General features: G+C 38.6%; 2 protein-coding genes and 1 long non-coding RNA gene across 5 annotated transcripts in view; 1 reads left to right on the forward strand and 2 right to left on the reverse strand.

Annotated features, from left to right (window-relative positions):
• LOC137237002 (uncharacterized) overlaps positions 1 to 22,285 on the reverse strand; it is a 217,123-nt gene that overhangs the window by 93,273 nt on the left and 101,565 nt on the right. The gene's annotated exons all lie outside the window — the stretch shown is intronic.
• On the forward strand, positions 14,636 to 19,116 carry LOC137240805 (succinate--CoA ligase [ADP/GDP-forming] subunit alpha, mitochondrial-like). 3 transcript variants are annotated; one of them, XM_067767577.1, is made up of 5 exons: positions 14,636 to 14,660; positions 16,115 to 16,304; positions 16,353 to 16,570; positions 16,643 to 16,754; positions 18,661 to 19,116. In XM_067767577.1, exons 2-5 carry the CDS (start codon positions 16,241 to 16,243, stop codon positions 18,687 to 18,689), a joined length of 423 nt encoding a protein of 140 aa, XP_067623678.1. In that variant the 5' UTR covers positions 14,636 to 14,660; positions 16,115 to 16,240; the 3' UTR covers positions 18,690 to 19,116. The 3 variants fall into 3 exon arrangements, 2 of the variants coding, with proteins under 2 accessions (XP_067623678.1, XP_067623688.1); XM_067767587.1 differs by having other exon boundaries at positions 14,646 to 14,660; positions 16,071 to 16,304; XR_010949834.1 differs by lacking the exons at positions 14,636 to 14,660; positions 16,115 to 16,304; positions 16,643 to 16,754 and having other exon boundaries at positions 16,329 to 16,570.
• LOC137237001 (uncharacterized) overlaps positions 20,247 to 22,285 on the reverse strand; it is a 30,159-nt gene continuing 28,120 nt past the window's right edge. Inside the window, exon 8 of the mRNA XM_067760124.1 lies at positions 20,247 to 22,026. The gene's annotated coding sequence lies outside the window, so the exon portion shown is untranslated. The remainder of the gene's footprint in view (positions 22,027 to 22,285) is intronic.

The raw sequence follows: 22,285 nt of genomic DNA on the forward strand, positions 1-22,285 counted from the left end.
TTCCTAACTATGTATCATAGGAAAGGAAGAAACTTTCTCGTAACTCAAGATTTCGGCCGTGTTTGCAAAATCTCCTACCCCAATTCATGTTCTACTCGACGAGACCTGCAAGAAAAGCATCATTTCCCAGACTTACCTATGTGGGGTATTCACGTGAGCCTAGTTATCAGCTTATATGCTTATGTGGTATATTTTTTACATTACTTCCAACAAAAAAATATACTAGAGGCAAATAATTTTTATTAAGATAAGTTGATAAGCTCCAGCAGTGAATACCCCAATACACAGACCTGTAGTGGTGGATAATGACACTATTTTTTGAGTGTTAACACAGTAGCACAGGCACACTTTGTAGAGTTAACACATTGTGTTGACACAATTGTGTTATAACTGATTATCGGAAGTCGATATGTGTTGGCACAATATCAGAGCACAGTACTGTGTTACTTACCTCTAACGCCACGTTTGACGCCATTTAGAAAAGTAAATCATGGCAAAATTTATCTTCTTTCGTAGTCCCATGTTTAGTGAATCTACGTTATATAACCACAACTTTTGTTTAAATAGAACATTTTCAACTTAGAGTATACATTTCCATATCTTTTAAACGTAATGCACAGGCAAGATTACTACTACAAACAACACACAAGCAAAACAAGCACAATGGACTATGTATGTATGAATGTGCACTTACGATCTGAGTGTCATTCTCTGTGCTATAGAAACAGCTTTGTGCCATCGAGTGTGCCACTGTATTATAAATTAATCGATAAGTGTGCGTGTGCGTGCCGCACATTACTGAGTGTTAACACAATAACACAGCACAGTGCTGTGTTACTCAGCCTTACAGACCTGTGTTATTTATTATATTTATATATATATACAAATCAAGTCCTATTTTTTTTTCATTTACAGATGCTTTAAAAATGTATGGTACCAATGAGCGCCTATATAAACAATTTATACGACAAGCGTTCAAAACGCAGAAGGGTCACTTAACGAAACGAAAATATGACAATAATATTAAACAAATTAAAAACAAGGAAAATATTGAAAGTTCTGGTAGTACATAAGAAGTCACTAAAGATATAATAATAAGAAAAATATGGACTTCGTATTTTAGTTTGTTTTTTATCCTTGTGACGTTTTTTTTTTCAAATAATATTTCAGTTTTTTATTAATTCTAAGTATATATAGGTTAGGTTTGTGGATGCCACTTAAGTTTTTGAAGCTTTTTTGTTGAAATATTTCATATAAATTTAATAATTTCTAAAATAATAATTTAATAAATAATAATAATAGTCCTTGATATATGCTAAATTACTATTGTTGTTTAGGCCACAGGCCTAAATATATCTCCCCCCCCCCCCCGCCCCCCCCCTGGTAACATAACTTTCTTTGGTTATTTTCCTTCGTTACTACCACACATATATTCTTGTGATCACTATACACACAGGCATGTGTGAGTGGTAGTACGTATGTATCTTAGCTTTTTACCGCTGTGAGCCCGCGGTACAGCAACTTTGTTACCAGGAAACCCAACGAAGGAGCTGTATCGTGGGTTCATGGGCTCATGTGGCAAAGAGTCTCGGCCTCTTTGAATCCAGCAGCCAGCGAAGGTACACGTTATCCCACGTTCACGTAAGTTGTAAATTTCCTAAAATATATTTAATATTTTCATTTTCACAACACTTGTTAAAATCTTTCTTAACACTTGTTGTATTTATATAAATAAAAACACACTGTGAATTCCTTTTGTTATTAACACGAAACCTTTCGGTGTTCTTATTTTCTTCGCTTTTTTTCGCCTTAACCAATCTGTAACAAATACGTGGGTGCTCGCCGTCGCCACCACGCATTTGTCCATGGTCCTTACCACGCCGGTAAAGAGAACCAGTCACATAATTACAGTCCACTCCACTCCCTAGGCAAGTAATCAGAAGCAGTCAAAAGTTCAAGGAAGATATTTACAATCGTGATAATATAATCGGCAGCGTTTGCACACAACAATCTTTTGACAACATCAACATCAACAACACCGACAAAAAAAATCAGATTCTATTACTCCGGATCGACGAATTAATTAAAAGGTACGTGGTTTATTCCGTGCGAGGTAGTGGTTTTTTTGTTGTTAATAAATATTTCAAAATAAATTATAAATTGGTTCTTTCCCATCAAAAAAGTGCAAGTGAGTGTTAAGTGAAAAATTTATATTTCGTGCAAAAATAGAGAAAAAAAGCGCTTAACGCAGTTAATTAAAGTTTGTGCATCACGCCTTGTGACTATCCGGAATAGTCCCCCACCCGCGGTAAGATTTTCCGGACACAGCTCAAGGTAGCACAACACTGCTCTAAAAAGTTTACATAATCTAAACACCGCTTAGCGCCACTTTTTTACTTTCACCTTTACAGGATTTATCTGAAAAAATTCATTTAATCCACAGCACAAAATTTTGATTTATTAAGGTTACTTAAACAAAAAATTTAATTTTGATTTGGGCGCACGTTCAATCAAACAAATTTTTCCACATAAAAATCACTTGCGCTTATTTACACGGGCTTTACGATCGCATTTTATCTTGGTGCTATAATACAAAGTGCACTTAGTTTACACACACATATAGCTGTTGTTGTTTTGGACAAGATCAAAGTTGAATACAGTCCTTTATTAGGCTATTTAAAGTCCATAACGTGTGATTCGTTTTTTCTTTCATTAACACCATTTCTCACTAGCCATTACTCATTGGCTTAGATAATTCAGTAGCAAATCTGCATTAGCACATTCCTTAACATTTACGTGGGTGCGCGCCGTTGCCACCACGAAATTGTACTTATCCCACTTAGCACATAAGCCTCTATACAGTCCTTTCTTTATGTTAGCCATAACTTATCGGCTTACACAATCAATTGGTAAATTTGTGCATACATACGCATACACCAAATCTTTTCACTAATCACATTATCACTTCCAAGTTCGGTCCTTTGGCAACATTTTCAATCACGTATTTTAGGGACATGTTCTCTGCCATATATATTAATAATAGTAAACTCCATGCAGTACAAAAACTATACTATCTAAGGCAAAAAACCCAAGGGGAGGCCAAAGAAATAGTGGAACGATGTTCCTTAACGACAGACGGTTTCGATACAGCATCGAAAAATTTATGTGACCGATAAAAAACAAACGTATCTTGGTCAATGCCCATTTAAAAATTCTTTTTAGTTTAAAAGCAGTTGAGAGTGAATACGGTAGCTCCATTAAAAAACTGCAACGTGAAATAAACAATTGTATCTCAGCGCTTCAATGTCACAAGATTGACATATCAAACTGGGATGCAATTCTAACGTATTTGTGCTCCACAAAACTGCCAGAAACCACACTGGCTCTATGGGAACAAACCATAGGAAATAAAACAGAAATTTCAAAATGGGCAGACATGGATAAATTCTTATCCAGCAGATTCCAAACGTTGGAAACTGTCGTAGATATAAGAGGGGATACGGTTTCAAAACCCTCTAAGCCACAAGCTTCTCGTTCCTCGGCAGATACATCGTCGAAACGATTAGGGTCCTATCAGGCAAGTGCAACCGTAGCAAAACCTACGTGTAAGATGTGCAAAAGTCCTGCACATCGAATTGCAAAGTGCGAAAAGTTCTTACGTTTAACGCCTACTAAACGGTTTGAACAAATTAAAACCAGCCGTAGGTGTATAAACTGCCTTTCTGCTGGCCATTCGGTAACAAAGTGCACCAGTCAAATGAACTGTGCCACATGTCATTTAAGACATCATACGCTGCTTCATATTTCGAACCAGCCAAAACCAACAAATACTTCAGACACTATCGGAGCATCTACGTCACGAAAAGCTCAAATACGACGCAATGCTGAAAGAGAAAATGCTCCGATTAATAATGTGAACTCATGTTTTGCTAATACAAATAAAGGGGTATTACTAGGGACAGCTAAGGTTAATATTCATTTTAATGGTGTTGACTATTCGGCGAGAGCCCTAATAGACTCGGGATCTGAATGTTCATTCATTACCGAGAAACTAAAGCGCAGAATTAATATGCCATCCAAACACCTGCATGCCCAAGTTTCGGGCATCAATAATACAATGTCTGCACAAGTAAAAGAAGCGTGCAACATACAACTGCGGTCACCAACCGACCCATCAATCGAGATCAATATTATCATGCTGGTTTTACCACAACTGACAGGGAATTTTCGAACTTGCCAAATAAACGCAATGACTAGGCAAGCATTCCCTGACTTAGTACTGGCTGACAAACGATTCTTTGTCAATGAGCCAGTCGACCTAATTCTGGGCGGAGACATATACCCCCAAATTATGTTAAGCGGCATTAGGAAGGATGTGCTAAACACATTAATAGCACAGTAAACGGTGTTCGGCTGGATTTTGACAGGCCGGACAGATGCGGTTGATACAAATAAGACCCTAGTTTCATATTTCAACGTGGTCACTTTAGACAAACAACTGGCGGCTTTCTGGGAGATAGAGGAAATTCCAAAGAAGAGGAGCATCAAAACGATGACACTTACTGCGAGGAGCTGTACAAATCGACAACAGTTCGGAACAACGATGGCAAATACGTAGTCTCCTTACCCGTTGGGAAAGAGTTTAACTTAGGCCCCTCATTAAGAAGTGCGTGTTCTCAATTCTATCGCAACGAGACACGACTTGCGAAAAACCCAGCCCTTCAAACGGAATACAATAGAGTTGCATCCGAATATGAAACCTTAGGGCACATGAAACAAATAGGCAATATTTCGCCAGACTCAAATGACAGTTACTTCCTACCTCACCATGCTGTTATAAAGGAGGGAAGTACAACGACAAAAGTCAGAGTCGTATTTAATGCATCCTGTCCTACCACTAATGGCAAAAGTCTAAATGATGTCTTATATCCAGGTCCGATTCTTCAATCGGACCTGACAATCCTTATACTACGTTGGCGGCTGTTCAATACGTATTTAACAGCGACAACACTTGTTAAAATCTTTCTTAACACTTGTTATATTTATATAAATATAAACACACTGTGAATTCCTTTTGCTATTAACACGAAACGTTTTGGTGTTCTTATTTTCTTCCCTTTTTTCGCCTTAACCAATCTGTAACAAATACGTGGGTGAGCGCCGTTGCCACCACGAATTTGTCCAATCATTTGCAATCAAGGCAAGGGACGAAATATCATCGGCATTGCAATCGGCAGGTTTCCCATTGCGAAAATGGACGTCCAACTGCAAGAAAATTCTACAGGGTATACCGAAGCAACACCTATGAAGCAAGGATTTTCTTGAGTTTGAAGACACCAGCATGGTAAAAGCACTCGGTATCAGGTGAAACGCCCATTTCGACTACTTCTACTTCACAGCGAAACCCTTTGACAATAACCATGCCGTAACAAAAAGGTCAATACTTTCTGCGATCGCAAAACTTTTCGACCCTCTTGGCTGGCTGGCACCAGTCGTAATTGTAGCCAAAATAATAATGCAAAATATTTGGTTGGAAGAGACAGGCTGGGATGAAGATGTGTCTGAAACTACTCTACATCGGTGGCAATCATTCATGACTGACTACGAAACGATCGACGATATCCGCGATGGGTTCACTACACATTGAAGGACAATATCGAAATACATGGGTTCAGCGATGCTTCGGAAAATGCATATGCCGCCAACGTTTTCCTGAGGGTACAAACAAAGGATCAAGTCTTCACCAACCTGTTGATATCCAAGACGTGAGTAGCCCCGGTCAAAACCATATCCTTGCCTCGACTCGAACTATGCGGTTCAGTTCTTACTTACTTACTTAATTGGCGCTTAACCGTCTAAACGGTTATGGCCGTCCAACAAGGCGCGCCAGTCGCTCCTTCGCTCCGCCAACCGGCGCCAATTGCTCACACGAAGGGAGTTTAAATCATTTTCCACCTGGTCCTTCCAACAGAGTGGGGGCCGCCCTCCACCTCTGCTTCCATAGGCGAGTTCCGGTAGAAACACTTTCTTGGCCGGAGCATCATCTTTCATTCGCATAACATGGTCTAGCCAGCGCAGCCGCTGTGTTTTAATTCGCTGGACTATGTTGATGTCTGCGTATAGCTCGTACAGCTCATCATTAAATCTTCTTCGGTACTCGCCATCGCCAACGCGTAGAGGTCCATAAATCTTTCGAAGAAATTTTCTCTCGAACACTCCCAAAGCCGCTTCATCTGCTGTTGTCATGGCCCATGCTTCCGCCCCATATAGCAGGACGGGTACGATAAGTGACTTATAGAGTATGATTTTCGTTCGCCGAGAGAGGACTTTACTTTTCAATTGCCTACCTAGTCCAAAGTAGCATTTATTGGCAAGATTGATTCTTCGCTGGATTTCAGTGCTGATGTTGTTGATAGTGTTGATGCTGGTTCCCAAATAAACGTCGGTGCAGTTCTACTGGCAGAAATAATCGAATCTGTGGTCGAAAATATGAAACTTTCGAACATTAAAGTAACCCTTTGGACGGACTCAAATCCTGAAGATTTGGCGAGCAGAGGCCTCTACGCTTCGGATCTAATCAACAATTCTTTGTAGTGGCAGGGACCTTCTTAGTTACAAGAAGGCAACGAAAATTGGCCAGCACAAGAAGAAGAGTACAATACGAATATGGAGGAAAAGAAGGTGAAAGTTCATACAACTTCGGTCAAAAATAACTTTAACATTCTGGATAGGTTTTCCGATCTACCGAGGGCTTTGCGGGTTATATCCTATATTCTTCGGTTTTTCCAGAATACGCACCCAATCACTCCTTTAAAAGGGATTCTCATTTCATAGCCTCTGACGAAATAGAAAAACAAAACGAAGATTGATAACAGTATGCCAAAGGCAACATTATCAAGAAGAGTACACAAATTTGAAGTCAGGAAAACTGATAAATGGCAAGAGTGAGATTTTACCCCTGAATCCATATATAGATGAAGAAGGCATCATTCGAACTGGTGGGACGGACTGGGGCATCCGAAGATATGTCTCATAACGAAAGTCATCTCATTATCCTTCCTTACACTTGCAGGTTATCCAGACTTATAGTTCAATCCTCTCATGAGACCACCCTGCATGGAGGGAACCAGCTGATGCTACGTCATATCTGCACTCAGTACTGGATCCCACGCGTTAAAGTCAAGATAAGGTCGGTTATCCACAACTGTAAGGTCTGTACTATTTACAGGAAGCGGACACAAACGCAACTTATGGGGATCCTTCCGAAAGAGCGCACTACCTTTACTAGGGCCTTCACCAACACTGGGGTAGATTTCGCGGGACCATTCGATATAAAATCCTACCGAGGGAGGGGATGTCGAATTTCAAAAGGATATATTTGCCCGTTTGTCTGCTTTTCGACGAAAGCCATCCATCTCGAAGCGACAAACGACCTTAGTACCGTGTCCTTCCTAGCTGCCTTCGCCAGATTTGTATCCAGACGAGGCTGTCCGAAAAACGTTTACTCCGACAATGGTACTAATTTTGTCGGAGCTTCTCGATCTTTACGATCCGAGTTTAAAGCATTTCTGCGTGAAGCAAGGGACGGAACATTGACTAAATATAGCCATCACATTATAGAATGGCATTTTATACCACCAAGCGCTCCTCACATGGGGGGTTTATGGGAAGCGGAAGTAAAAAGTTTTAAGACCCATTTTAACAAGATCGCGTCAGATCATAAATATACTTTTGAGGAGTTTACTACCCTGTTATGTCGAATTGAGGCCTGCCTCAACTCTAGACCCCTCAGTCCCTCATCCAACGACCCTTCCGACCTGGAGCCGCTTACTCCAGGCCACTTTCTCGTAGGTGGACATCTTCTAGCCTTACCTGAACTCGATTGCGGTGAAAACCCTGCCTCAATTGTAAACCGATGGCAGAAGATGAAAGCCCTCCATCAAACATTCTGCAAAATATGGAAATCGGAATATCTCACCGAGATCCAGAAACGGTACAAGTGGAAACATCCACAATCCAACCTAAAACCCGGGGACCTAGTCGTCATAAAGGAGAATAACCTCCAACCAAACGAGTGGAGAATGGGGAGAATCGTCAACACACACCCAGGTTCCGATAACCGTGTACATGTTGTTGACGTCCACACAATGAAAGGACAAATTACGAGACCAATCGCGAAATTGGTACTACTTCCGCACAACGACAAAGAAAATGAACTTTAATAGTATACATCCCTTTATCCCAAAAAACCCAGCTCTCGTTCATCCCGAACGAGGCCAACACACCGATAACCCTGCTCTCGTTCCCCCGAACGAGGCCAACATAACCTAAGGCAGATTCATTATCTGCCACAGAATCTGCAATTAAGTTTGCATTTACACCCCCAAAGAAATTTTTCATATCGTCACCAGAATATCCAGCGACTCCAAAAGCATTCAAATAGCAATAAAGTCGAAAAATGAGATACTGAAAATGTGCCACAACATCTTTTATTGGATTTCTAATAAATAATTTAAAATGGCTCTAAATTTAATTTGGAAATAGTTGGAAAATATGTACTGCAATGCATATACTCAAAATAGGCGTCCTCAACGTTGGTGATATTTCGTAAGCCGATTCAAAATTTGCTAAAAGTTGTATTTGTGACTACGTCACTTTAAGTATCATAGTGAAATCCATTAGAATCACAAGAAGTTTGCTCGGTTGACAAAGTTCTTAAGTCAAATGCATTGAACTTATGCTCACATAAGGAGTTTTTGGAAAAAAGAAAAAAAATAAATATTTTTTTTTTTTGTGAAATACATAGTATGCCTCTGAATAAAATTCTGACGTACGGCATTCTTCAAATATATTCTGAAAGGATAAAGAAATACAACATAACCCTTTATCAATTCACGAAATATTAAGTAAAAAAATTAGTTATATCCATCCTCACGTTCATGACACACAATTTCTTTATTATTCCACATTTAAATTTGTAACAATTGCGTATCCTTGAAATCAAAAATGAAGTAATACAAGAATCCCTATTTGCAATACGTGAAGCTGCCAGAAAAGGGGGTTGGCTTGCACCTTCTTGTAGGGATACCAGGTACCTTAACAGATAAATCAGTTCCAAGATTACCCCCTTGCGATCGGTAGGCGACATTTTATTACACATATCCTACTTGTAAACCTGTACTATGTGCGCGCCTATTAGTAATTATGCAAATTGCAAATTATGTAAACACCAATCTTATCTAAATTTGGTTTGTGCACAGAAAGAACTTCAACGAAGTTAGGAAAGAAAAACATATTACGTAGGCCTCCATCGCACAACACAGCATGGCAAGGCAGCGACGCAATGCTGGCGCAGCGACCAAACAACAAACAATGCCACGTTAGGTGAAACCATTGCCAGCAGTGAAGGAAGTTTTCTAACATTGAGGCGTTTGAAAAATTGGAGAAGGAATTCAACGGGAGAAGGTAGGCCGAATGGACTTGCCCTGTTAAGTATCAATAGAAATATTGATATCACAATGGAAGAAGTCATTGGCCGATTCGCTCAAAAACTGAGGAAAATCAATTTGTAAATTTGCTTTTTACTATTAATTATTACAACAACATATTCAATAAATGGATCATTGAGTAAATACAATACTATTTCCTCCAAATAACATTATTCCATTACATTCCATACAATAACTACTTATCATCACTTAACAAAATTTGAATTTTAAATTTTGTGACCCCAACACCCCTCGAATAATTATTTTACTACGCCACTAACACTCGTATACAATGTGTTGCTAACTTTATTTAAAAACATATTCCCGCAACAATGTAATCTTCTTCTTGGAGCCTCTCTACGGCATATTTTATGTAATAAGAATCTATAAATTTGATCTATTTATTAAGATCGGTCTAAATCTCTTCGGAGGTTAAAATGTTCATTAATTCCACATTGTATTAATAGTTAATATTTAAATAAGATCTAATATAATACAGGATAATTTTACCTTACATTAATTGGCTATCGGATTGCACACATTTATTTTAAAAAAATATCAAATGTTTGCTAATTTTATTGACATCAACATTTGAAGTTTTTACAATCCTGCACAAACAATTTAGCTTCTTCAACTCTCAAAGCTTTTATATTTCTCTCACGCGTTTCTGGATCTTCGTTTTTGTGCGCAGTAAGGTGTAAACGTTGCTCAGAGGCTAAACGAAATGCTAACGGGCATAATTCACAGCTATAAACCTTATCACCGAGATGAGTACGTAGATGTTTGATTAGATCGTTGCCTTGGGCATTTGCATTTGTAAGGTTTTTCACCGGTGTGTGTGCACATATGAACTCGCTGCTGATCTGAGCGAACAAAACGCTTGTCACAATAATCACATTTATACGGCCTTTCACCAGTATGATTCTTTTCGTGTTTCCTCAACTGATTAAGAAAATGAAATGCAGAACCGCAAATACCGCAGATATGTGTTTTGTTTTTGCTATGTGGCGCTTTGTGATTGGCTGTAACAACGGAATCTCAACGGGCAATGGGGACACTCAAAAGGCTTGTCATCACGGTGACGCAAACGATGCTGTTTCATGTTGCCTGCCGTGCTGAATGATTTGCCGCACTCGGGACACAAGTGAGGGCGTTCCCTCACGGAATGTGTTACACCATGCCTACATACCCCACTAGCGCTAGTATAACTCTTGTTGCATAATTTGCAGGTGTGTTTTATTGTTTTCTTTGCTTTATTCTCAGTATGGTTTTCCTTATAATGTCTCGTTAACGCTTTGCAATATAAATTTGTATTCACTTTCTCGTCATGGACTAAGCGATGTTCATATAAAGATTCTCTTTATGAAAATATCGATTGCAAATATCACATTTAAAACTGCAATATTGAAATTGTTCCTTTTGCTGGAAAGACGCATGGTGCAGCTTTACATGGTTTCGCAAAAGGCTAGGTTTGCTTAAAGATTTATTGCATATATGACATATAAATTTTGGCGCACGATAAATTGTTAGAGTTGAATTTTCCTGCTCTTCCAATGTTTTGACTGTTGAAGACAGGGTTCCATCATCGCTATATACCGTAGGTTCGTCATCACAAGCTTCATTTTTAACAAGCTCATTTACATCACTTTTTGCATTTTTAATATGTACAACATTTGCAAAGGGTCAGCTGCAAGTGTTTGTAGTCCATCCAATAAAGGTTTTACAGATTCAACCACCATTACCTCTTCACTGGTTTCTAACAGAGATGCAGGTGCTGACATTTTATCCCCCGTTATTGGCTCCGTTATGGTTAATGTTTTATGATTTCTCTCAGCATTCCATTCACGCAACTGTCGATCGGATTGGGTGCACATCTGTTGGAACAGGTAAAAACTACGTAATTTTTGACTGCATTCACAACAGATTTTTTTGGGCAGCTTGTCATTTAGATGAACTTATATTTGCGGTATTGTAATAGCGAGCAACTCAACTATTCGTAGAACGCCACATTCCTCAAATGCATCGAAGATAGATTGCCATTCTTGCTTTGGTTTGGAGTTGGTATCAAACGGTGATGTTTCGAGTAGTTGAAGCATGCAAGTTCGACACAAGCTATCGAATCTTTGCACATTTGTTATTTCCATTTCGGCAAATTTATTTTTCATTTTATATTCTGCCCAAGTCTTAATAATTTCTCTCCATTGGAGCGCTAAGTGTTATTCGGATATTCATCACTGATATTCATGCCATTTGGTAACAAGCCACATTACAATTTATTAGCTTCATACTCACCGCCGCGTGTTTTATATCAATGACATTTTTTTTCATTCAGGAAATGGAAAAGCGTAGCAGATGTCAAAATCTCTACATTTAATTTCTGACTGTCAATGATTATTGCAATACAAACATTAGGCCTCATGCGCAATCATCTCGCGCACTACACGTCACGCACTATATGCCGCACGACATATCGCGCACTGCATATCTCGATCAATTATTCATTTGGTCGAAATTTAAAAAAAAAAATATATATATATATATAATTAATTCCACGAATCTCAATATTATCGACAATACACGTCGAAAATAATGTTGAATGATGGAAATGCAACTCTGTTGTACCTTTTGAGTCAAATTTCGAACCGTTCCGTGCGGTGGCAGGCCACTTGCTGTGAAAATAAAGCTCACCACAAATCAAAATAAATTTTAGGACCACTTCGGCGATATCTACCGACATAAATCGAATTGTAAACGGTACTAAATGCGCTAAAGCACCAGCCACATTGCATGGATGAGTGCTATATCCGCTTTTCTTCATCTCTTCGTGCACATAAGTATTTACTTATGGCCTTTAATCTTTTATTTCAATTAAATTTTATTTCAATAAATTTTTTTTCTTGCGAAAATATATTTGATATGATTTTTTGTTTACGCCACCCAAACAACATTCCGCTAACCTCAATTTGGGCATGATCAATGATACCAATATTCTTTCAGATCATGACCCGTTACCAAACCTTATTGGCCAAGTCAGAGACGACCACAAACGGCAAAGACAACACGTCCGACGATGCGTTGTCGATCAACCTCTCGGGGCCGGCTAAATCCTGGGCTCAGCAGGTGGAGGAAGAGGAAATGGAGGAAGAGCGAGCAAAAACGGAGACAAGACCGTCAACGGTAAATCATGGGATGCGCAGCTTCCGGCCGCTGTTACAGCATGAAAGGAGCGCGGCGAAAGCAAATAAACGTCGAAACAAACGACATCGGACTCCAAGGAGGCCCGACCAAGCCATCCAAACACGGAAACCAGCAGCGGCGAAATAAGTCGACGCCATACCCTTCTGACGCCCAAAATACACGAGCACTATCGCGGGGTACACCAGAAGGCTTCCGAACCGGCCGACTATTCCAAGCTACTCCAGCACCTACCATGCGGCCTTTCGTGCCCATTGGGCCGACGGCCATAGTGCGCATCGAATCGCGGGGGCATCTACACCTGGCTCGTGCTATCATTGATCCCTGCGCCACCAGCACAATCGTCGATGCAGAGCTGGTACGTGATCTCCAATTGGAGTGCCAAGGACCAGGGCATTGCACCCTTATTCTGCGCGGCAAGTTCGGGTCAACGACGCACGTCACCACTCAAGCCGCAGTGGTCACAGGCCACTATCGCTTGAGTCCGCCCTCTAATGTGGACACGAAGATTGCCGCGCCTTTTGAATTCATGCGGCTTGCGGATCCCCAGTTTTTCCGCTCATCGCCAGTTCGGCTTACACTCGGCGCTGATCTATACGCCGAAGTGATGGTGCGCGGAACGCCAGCAACAACAGTTGGCGGTCTCCTGACCCAACCGACCTTATTCGGGCTGGTAGTCTCAGGAGCCTGCCAAAAATAGGAGCGTTTCATAAAAAACTAAGTAATTACTGCACGGAATCAGAAACCACGTACGCATATTTAATAACTTCTTTTCTTTTTCTTCACAGGACAACGAGACACGAAGTCCATCGTGCGACGTGCAGTGCTTGCAGTCCGCATCTGCACATCGGCATAACGCCTTACTGGACGTGCGATCACGTGGCATTCCCTTTTTTCCTTTTCATTTTTTTTTCTTTGTTGCTTACGGCAAGGGGGCCGGTATGTTTAGGCCACAGGCCTAAATATATCTCCCCCCCCCCCCCTCGTAGCACAACTTTCTTTGGTTATTTTCCTTCGCTACTACCACCCACATATTCTTGTGATCACTATACACACAGGCATGTGTGAGTGGTAGTACGTATGTATATTAGATTTTTACCGCTGTGAGCCCGCGGTACAGCAACTTTGTTGCCGGGAAACTGAACGAAGGAGCTGTATCGTGGGTTCATCGGATCATGTGGCAAAGAGTCTCGGCCTCTTTGAATCCAGCAGCCAGCGAAGGTACACGTTATCCCACGTTCACGTAAGTTGTAAATTTCCTAAAATATATTTAATATTTTCACAACACTTGTTAAAATCTTTCTTAACACTTGTTGTATTTATATAAATAAAAACACACTGTGAATTCCTCTTGTTATTAACACGAAACCTTTTGGTGTTCTTATTTTCTTCCCTTTTTTTCGCCTTAACCAATCTGTAACAAATACGTGGGTGCGCGCCGTTGCCACCACGCATTTGTCCAATTGTTGTACTAAAAAATAATTACTTTTCTTATTGTACTAATGCATTTATTAATAAATGAAATGAAATAAAAATAAATATTTTACAAATGGTATAAATGAAAATACATAATTTACTTTGCTGTTACCCTGCCTTTGAATTGTACACTAAGTTGTACAGTGATTCTGTTCCAAGAGCACTTACCACTTCAGATTTGTGTATCGTTATGTGGGTGACCTCTCTACAATGCCGATTACAATTGCATAAATTACCAGTAATGATGTAAGTTATCAGTTCAGTGTTGATTGTAATTGATTCTGTATTGCATACTGAATTCGAAGTTTTGGAGAAGTATTGGATTACGTAATGCATACTTTCGTCGCTGGGAGGTGACTAGTTCACCCACACATTCAAAGCTTTTTTCGCTCTCCACTAACACATCGACGTTTCATGCTGTCATCGATGGCAATGTCATCTTTAATGACAATTTATTAATTATTCCGGGAATAGAACTCTTACAAGCTCTCGCTTAACCTGGTGTGTAAAAAGAAGGAAATTCTTTACGACAACATGACACTGCTAATACGCGTCAAAAAATATCGAGAGAGGTGTCAGGAGACGCATATTAATCTCGAGAACAATAATCCGAAAGCGGAAAAGAAAAATTTTATCTCTGTCCGGAGATATTTGCAGTTGGAATTAGCGATTTTCATGTAGTTGTTGTAATGTTGGGTACCCACAAAAAAAAATTTTGAACATAAGTGTTTTGTGTGGATATAGTTTTGGTCTCCAAACCGGCGTTGGACCCACCCAGGGTAATTTTTTATGGTAATTGTTTACTTTAGCTCACAACTGCTAAATCCCTACCAAAAATATCGGGAGAGGTGTCAAAAGACGCGTTTTGATCCCAGGACCACGAATCCGAGAGCGGAAATTCAAAATTTTATTTCGTTTCGGAGATTCGATGGTGGACCCACCCAGGGTGATTTTTTATAAGCGCGGCAGAAGGCCACCAATGCAGAAAGGTGTTCTGGGCAAAAATACTATGGATCCCACCCCCGGTTTCGGAGCGCTCCGGGACCATTTTTCGGTTTTTTGGAAATAAATTTTGACAGAAATAAAATTTTGAATTTCCGCTCTCGGATTCGTGGTCCTAGGATCAAAACGCGCTTTTGCCACCTCTTGCGATATTTTTGGTCGGGTTTTAGCAATTGTGAGCTAAAGTAAACAATTACCTTTTTTATAAGCGCGGTCGAAGGCCGCCAACACAGAAAGTTGTTCTGTGCAAAAATACTATAGATACCACCCCCGGTTTCGGTGGTACCCGCGGGTCTTTTTTCGGTTTTTCATTAATATCTTTTGAATGACTTTTTATTTTCCGCCTTCGGTTTATTAATACTAATGTCAAGACGCGTCGTTTGATACCTCTCTCGATATTTTTGGACGCGTATTAGCAGTGTCATGCTGTCGTAAAGAATTACCAAAAAGAAAAAATTCTTGTGCTACGGGCTTTTATGTTGTGACATGTGTTAGCTGTTTAGGAACTTCTAAATTAACCTGGCGCTTTAACTAAAGACAACAAAGTCCTCTTGCCATCAATTGGAATTGGAAGATTCAATTTTCAAAACCAAAAAAAGGTTACGTTTTACAAGACAGTGCACAACCTAAACAAAGGTGGTATCAAAAGACGCGTGTCGAGATCCATTTTTAGAATTCGAAAGCGGAAATTTAAAAATTTTGTTGCACAGAACACCTTTTGCCTTGGCGGCCGTCGCCCAAAAAATATTAAGGGTAACGTTTTACAAGACGGTGCACCACCTAATTTAAAAATTATCAAAATTATGTTTTGACAGAAATAAAAATTTATATTTTCGTTTTCGGATTCTAAAAACGGAGCTCGAGGCGCGTCTTTTGATTGCACCTTTGATAATTTTTGATAAAACTTAGGTGGTGCACCGTCTTGTAAAACTTTACCATATTAAGTTGTATAGAATCGACGGGATGGCCTAGAAGGTTTCATGTCATACTAAATCGCTCCCGAGATGGTCGGGCTAGTACCTTAATAGTTCCCGGAACGTACCCGATCTGCATCCGGCAAAGGACCAACAAAGTCGATAATGGGGAGTGTCCTTATCGCTACAACAACAACAACATTATTTACTTTCTGCTTTTCATTCATACGTATGTGCATTTTTAAATAATAAAGAAAATGTTATATTATTCTAGTAGATAGCATCTCTGCCGGGGTCCATTTCAGCTCAGAATATGCCAAAACCAGACGAAACCTACAATTAAATGCAGATTCACGTGTCATTTTCCAAGGATTTACCGGTAAACAAGGTACTTTACACAACCAACATGCTTTGGAATACGGTACCAAACTGGTTGGATGTATTTCTCTAAAAAAGGGTGGAACTACGCATCTTGGTTTGCCATTATTTGCTTCGGTAATTTATATTGATTTGTATTGATTAAAAATTGCAATAGTAGATAATGTAATGTGAATTAAAATTGAATAGGTAGCCGGAGCAAAAAAGGCAACTGTTATTTATGTCACGCCACCGGGAGCTGCTGCTGCTATCCTAGAAGCATTAGAAGCAGAAATTTCTTTGATTGTTTGCATCACCAAAGGTGTGTCATAACATGATATGGTTCGCGTTAAGCACGCTCTCTTAAGGCAAAAAAATCGCGTCTAGTCAGGCCCGATTAAATATATAAAACAACAAGTATGAATTTGTTAGTGATAATTTGTCATGCTTTTGTTGATAATCAACTGAAGAATGCAAATACCAGTTCATGTAAATACCAATTGATTTTTTTAATTAGCGTTTGGATAGCAAAATACATATGTATGTATGCATAGAACTGCATAATTAATTATGATCAGTAGATTTACATGATTTTTGTCATTTTTCCTGCGTCGCAGTTGTCATAACATTGCGTTAAGAGAGGACATCAACACCTTATTACCCACAGCCAATTAAAATTTTAGTAAATTTTGCTCTGTTCATCACTGATTCAAAACATGGAAAGTTATATATCGAGCATTCCATGGAGAATGGTAAATTTTAGCAGACCTTCGCATTGCGTTCATTATTAATATTCAATCCCAAGAAGGTTTAATGTAGTCATATCAATGTCAGTGAAACACTGATAAGAGTATGACCGTCCTAAAAATATTCTTTTCCGATAAACGCAACAAGCCAATTTCTCAGAATCGGGGTCAGGAGAAGGACCCGGATTGAGGTCTATACCTTCCCAGAAGAGGAGAGTATGGCGCAGACCCGCTGCAAGGATCTGCTGGGAGGATGACAATTTGTGGGAGGGACGCAACAAATTAAACACTGAGTTCGCCTGCTCATTACCCTCTACTCCCCTGTGGCCTGGGACACAGAGCAACAGTACTACGTTGTGTGCTCCTAATTGATTCAGCTTTTCTACGCACTCAAGGACCAGTGCTGACTTTATTTCGTTTATTTATAGGTCCTGGTTGTTCATAGGGGTTTCAGCTTGGCGGTAAAAACAAATTTCTGGTAACACTACGGACTCATTCAGTCTATGTGAGGTCCTCATGAACCGGCCAGTTCAACCTAACCTATATTTTGTTTTGGTTTTTACTTTAGAATCAACCGGTTAAGTAAGCGATGTCAGCTAACTAAGCGCCTTCAAATGTAGATCCATAAGGAACAGGGGTCGGCAGATCCTAGGCTTTTAAAGAAACAGGATTCGCCACGGGTAGGTGAGATTGACAATTGGGTTGGAGAAGCTATATATTGCGCTGGCAACATATTGAAAGGGTTGCGCTACACAACCCCTTTAACCAATTTGGTATTTTATTCGCCTCTTACGACAGGCATACCTGGTATACTCTAAGCCCCCTAACCCGCTGGAGCCATGAGAAGCGTGAGTGCACTTTGGGTGTCCCAAGACAAGTTCCGTCGTGCCTGGTGTTGTTGGGTGAGCGGCCAGACAGCAGGGTGCAACAAATGCAGCCTTCAGTAGGATACCGTTGCTGAGCCCAGAAAATGGGGGAAAATTAGATGTAGCGTTTGCGAGTATATTCTGTATCATATGATTATGATCAACTTGGAGGCAACTAAACGTTTATTTTCCTGTCCAACACAGCACTGGTGCACGGCACTGCTGCTAAAGAAGGATAGGCGTAGTCATTTCAATTCGTTCCCGGGTTACTCGGGGAAAGCAATTTTATCAGTACTTTGGCCTTTTCAATTTGCACATCCATTCAAGAACTTCGCATAATGGATTAAACAGTCATCTGCATTTATTTGTTATTATTAACCCTTGTTATAATTTTATGCTTTCTATAAATGCAACAGCGAAGTATCTTCGGGTACCCCTGCCATCGGAAGATACCTTGGCATGGTGAAGGTTCACTTGAAGTTACTTTACAAGGGCCTGATTCTGGTTATCTCTCAGAAAAGAGCTTATCGTGGAGTCCTATTTATAGAGCACATTTCCGGTTATATTAAAAGTTTTTAATCTATCCTTACTGATATTACTTTCTTTTTCATTCTAGGTAATTTAATTTTGACGATGTGCGCATAGCAATATTCCAGATATTTCAGCTATGGCTGTAAGAAGAACACACATTTGCTCAAATAACAGGAAAACTGCGACAACTATCCCTCCGCCTTTTTATTACCACATATATGGCTCTACCAAGCATATTATGGGAAAGGGTCAAGGCCAAATGGTCAACATCACCTGTGAATCGACTTTTAAAGCACGAATTGGGCCTGCCTATATTCCGGTATTTTACCTACAAAACTCATATGGCTCTGCAAACTGATGTTGAACAATACCAGCACAGGAAAAATTGGGCAGCATCACTCTGAGCTTCGAAACAAGGTTGCAGAATGGGCACGACTATGAATGAACGTTAAAGTATTTATGTAGCTTGTACATATCAATATTTTATTCATTTATTTATATGTTAAGTTTATTAGGGTCATAGGGAAATAACTTAAATTGTAAAAACCATTATAAATATGAATTATTTGTTAATTAAATATTATTTAAACAAAAAGGACGCGTTTCATTCATGGAAAAAGCGAATTGACAGAAGGTAACCGGTACGGGTAACCGTGTTGTTGTTGTTGCATATGGTTTGGTTAGCGATAACGAAAACATACCTAATGAAGTAACTTCAAAATGTAAACAATATTCAGCGAGAAGGAATGTCGAAAGCACAATAGGTAAGAGCGAGAAAGCGAGTCACACGTACACTATTTTGAGAGAGCTCGTGCGTTACTTTTTTCACGACATCGATGTAAAAGTGATTATAACGATAATTGGTGACGAAGTTATCGGTGACGATTAAGTAATCGATTAGGTAAAGACCCAGCAAAAATATACCCGTAAATTGATTAGTAAAATTAATAAAAGCTGTGTCGATGGAACACGTAAATCGTTAAGTAGCATTTGTACAGGGCGTCGGGACTGTTTGTGACCAGGTTACTCTCCGAAGGCTTTGGGAGTGTTATCGATGTGATGGTCCTTTGTCGGATACAGATCCGATACGCTCCGGTAACACAGCACCATTAAGGTGCTGGCCCGACCATCTCGGGAACGATTTATATGGCCACATTGAACCTTCAGACCATCCCTCCCTCCCCACCCCCAAGTTCCATGAGGAGCTTGGGTCGCCAGAGCCTCGTCTGTTAGTGAAACGGGATTCGCCGCTCGAAGGTGAGGTTGACAATTGGGTTGGAGAAGCTATATATTGCGCTCCACAACCCCTTGAATCCCAGTCCATTCCGTCGTACCCATTTATGTGATTGTCCATACTACTCACACATATACGGTATTAGGTTATCGAAATGTAAACAAACTATAGTGCTGTACTGTTCTTACATTCACGTTATGGCAGTCATTTTTTAAGTTATATACCTGTAGCTTTACGAGTATTTTTACAGTATTTTTACGTTAATATGACTACCTTTTCACTAGTATTATGACCGTTTTTTACTTGGATTATACAGCTATATAAATAAAACATTTCTTTAATTCAATTCCATTATTATTTCTTTTATCCAACATTTTTATAATATACTACATTATTTATAATAGTTGTAAATTATTAACTATAAGTCTTAAGGAAGGAATAATTTTTCAGTCTTGTTGGTGAGCCATAAATACAAATTTTATTGTATGCGTTGTATGCATACAAAGTTAAGGGAAACTTAAATAAATTAATTAATGATATAGAAAACAAAAGAGAAGAACTAACAGAACTATTGGTTGCAGTAAACCATCAAATAGCGAGTAGGCAATTCACAATTTGAGTAAGTTGACTTATAATTCGCCAATTTTAATACTATACTTTTTTTATTTTAGTTCAGAAAGAAGCAATTAAGGTTTGAAAGTTACAATTGAAGTTCAAAAATTTTCATTCAAGTTCAGAAAATTTTAATTCAATCTCAGAATTTCTATTTGTAATTCAGAAAATTAAAATTGAAGTTCAGAATTTTTGTTTGTAGTTCAGAAAATTATAATTGAACTTAAATTGTAATTTTCCGAACTTCAGTTGTAATTTTCTGAATTGCAGTTGAAATTCCTGAACTTCAATTATAATTTACTGAACTTCAATTGAAAATTCTGAATTTCAATTGTAATTTTTTTAACTTCAATTGAAATTTCCGAGCTTTCAGAACTTCAATTGCAACTTTCAAATTTTTTTACATAAAATGAACAATTTAACATTTTTTTGACAGTTAAAGTGGTGAATTGCCTACCAGAGGTTTGAAACCACTTGCTTTCGTGTTGGCGCTTCTCTATATCATTAATATAACAATATCTTTTTAATAATTTCATTAATAGACAAATATAAATTTTTTTCCTTTACATTTTAGAACTGTGTACAAAAATATGTAATTTTACATATCGCAACCTAAACCAAAAAGTATTGCAACTCATAATCAGAGAAGCTTTGTGTTGAATGTTGATTTATACCACAAAAATAACAAACTTCTTAACAAAACCAGGCTACCCGATAACGTTGTTTACCCAAAAAACATAAGTTATTTTACGATGCTTTCATTGATCGATTTACACTTAAATACCGATTTAATTTTTTTTAAGTTTTCACATTTTTTAGTTTAAAATTCGATATGTACATTCAGTGGAATAATTTTAGATTGAGGATACTTCATGCAATTTTCTTTCTTCGTGATTTTGCAATAATAAATGTAGGTACACATAGCAATATTTTGTTTTAAATTATGTGATCGCAATATTTATAGGGGCCATTTAGTTGATGGTATTGGTACTGTCAGTTCAAAATATTTTTTTGTTATACATTTATTTTATAAATTTTGGTTAAAAATTATTGACAAATTCGTTGCAATTTAATTGCAAACTTTACGAGATTGTTGAATATTATTTTAATTACAGCATAAAAAGCTTAGATTAGTAACGTAGCAAAAAACTTAGAATTATTTCAGTTAAGTTCATCGCAAATATTTATATTCAAAATACTTTTTTGTTATACATCTAGTTTATAAATTTTTGTTAAAAATTATTGAAAAATTCGTTGCAATTAAATTGCTTTAAAAATTTTTGCAAACTTTGTGCGATTGTTGAATATTTTTCTTCAATTAGAGCATGAAAAGCTTAGAATACGAACGTAGGAAAAAGCTAAGAATTATTAGATTCCTAGATACTTTTAACCAAGATTATTTCAGTGTGTGTTGTTCGTTTGTTGTACAAATTCGTTGCATATTAATTTTCAGATCAAGAATACTCAAAGGTGTCGTGGCATGGTCTTGTTGGTCAATCCGCGCCGCAGTATCCATTGATGGGAATTGACATTCATTATAAAGTAGCGAAGGCATGGTCCTGCGCAAACATATCGCCAACCTGTGTTGGCAAAAGATATGCTAAACTGTAGAGGAAGAAACATTTTTAAAATTTAATAAAATCAAAATCATAGTTCTGCTAAAAAGGGGTAAAGTATTGTATGTTAAAGTATAGCAAAGTCTCAGCGGCCTTGTCCTGGTGAAAACTGAGTTTGAATAGGTCTCATTCTTCATTCTCGAAACATTTACAAAGGCACCTCGTAAGATATTAAAAATCCTCAACGCTTTTTGCAATAACTTCAAAAAACTCACATTCAAACTGGTGTCCTATCCCTACTTCTGTTT

The sequence above is a fragment of the Eurosta solidaginis genome, chromosome 1 (assembly GCF_040869045.1).
Source record: "Eurosta solidaginis isolate ZX-2024a chromosome 1, ASM4086904v1, whole genome shotgun sequence".
NCBI classification, from domain to species: domain Eukaryota; kingdom Metazoa; phylum Arthropoda; class Insecta; order Diptera; family Tephritidae; genus Eurosta; species Eurosta solidaginis.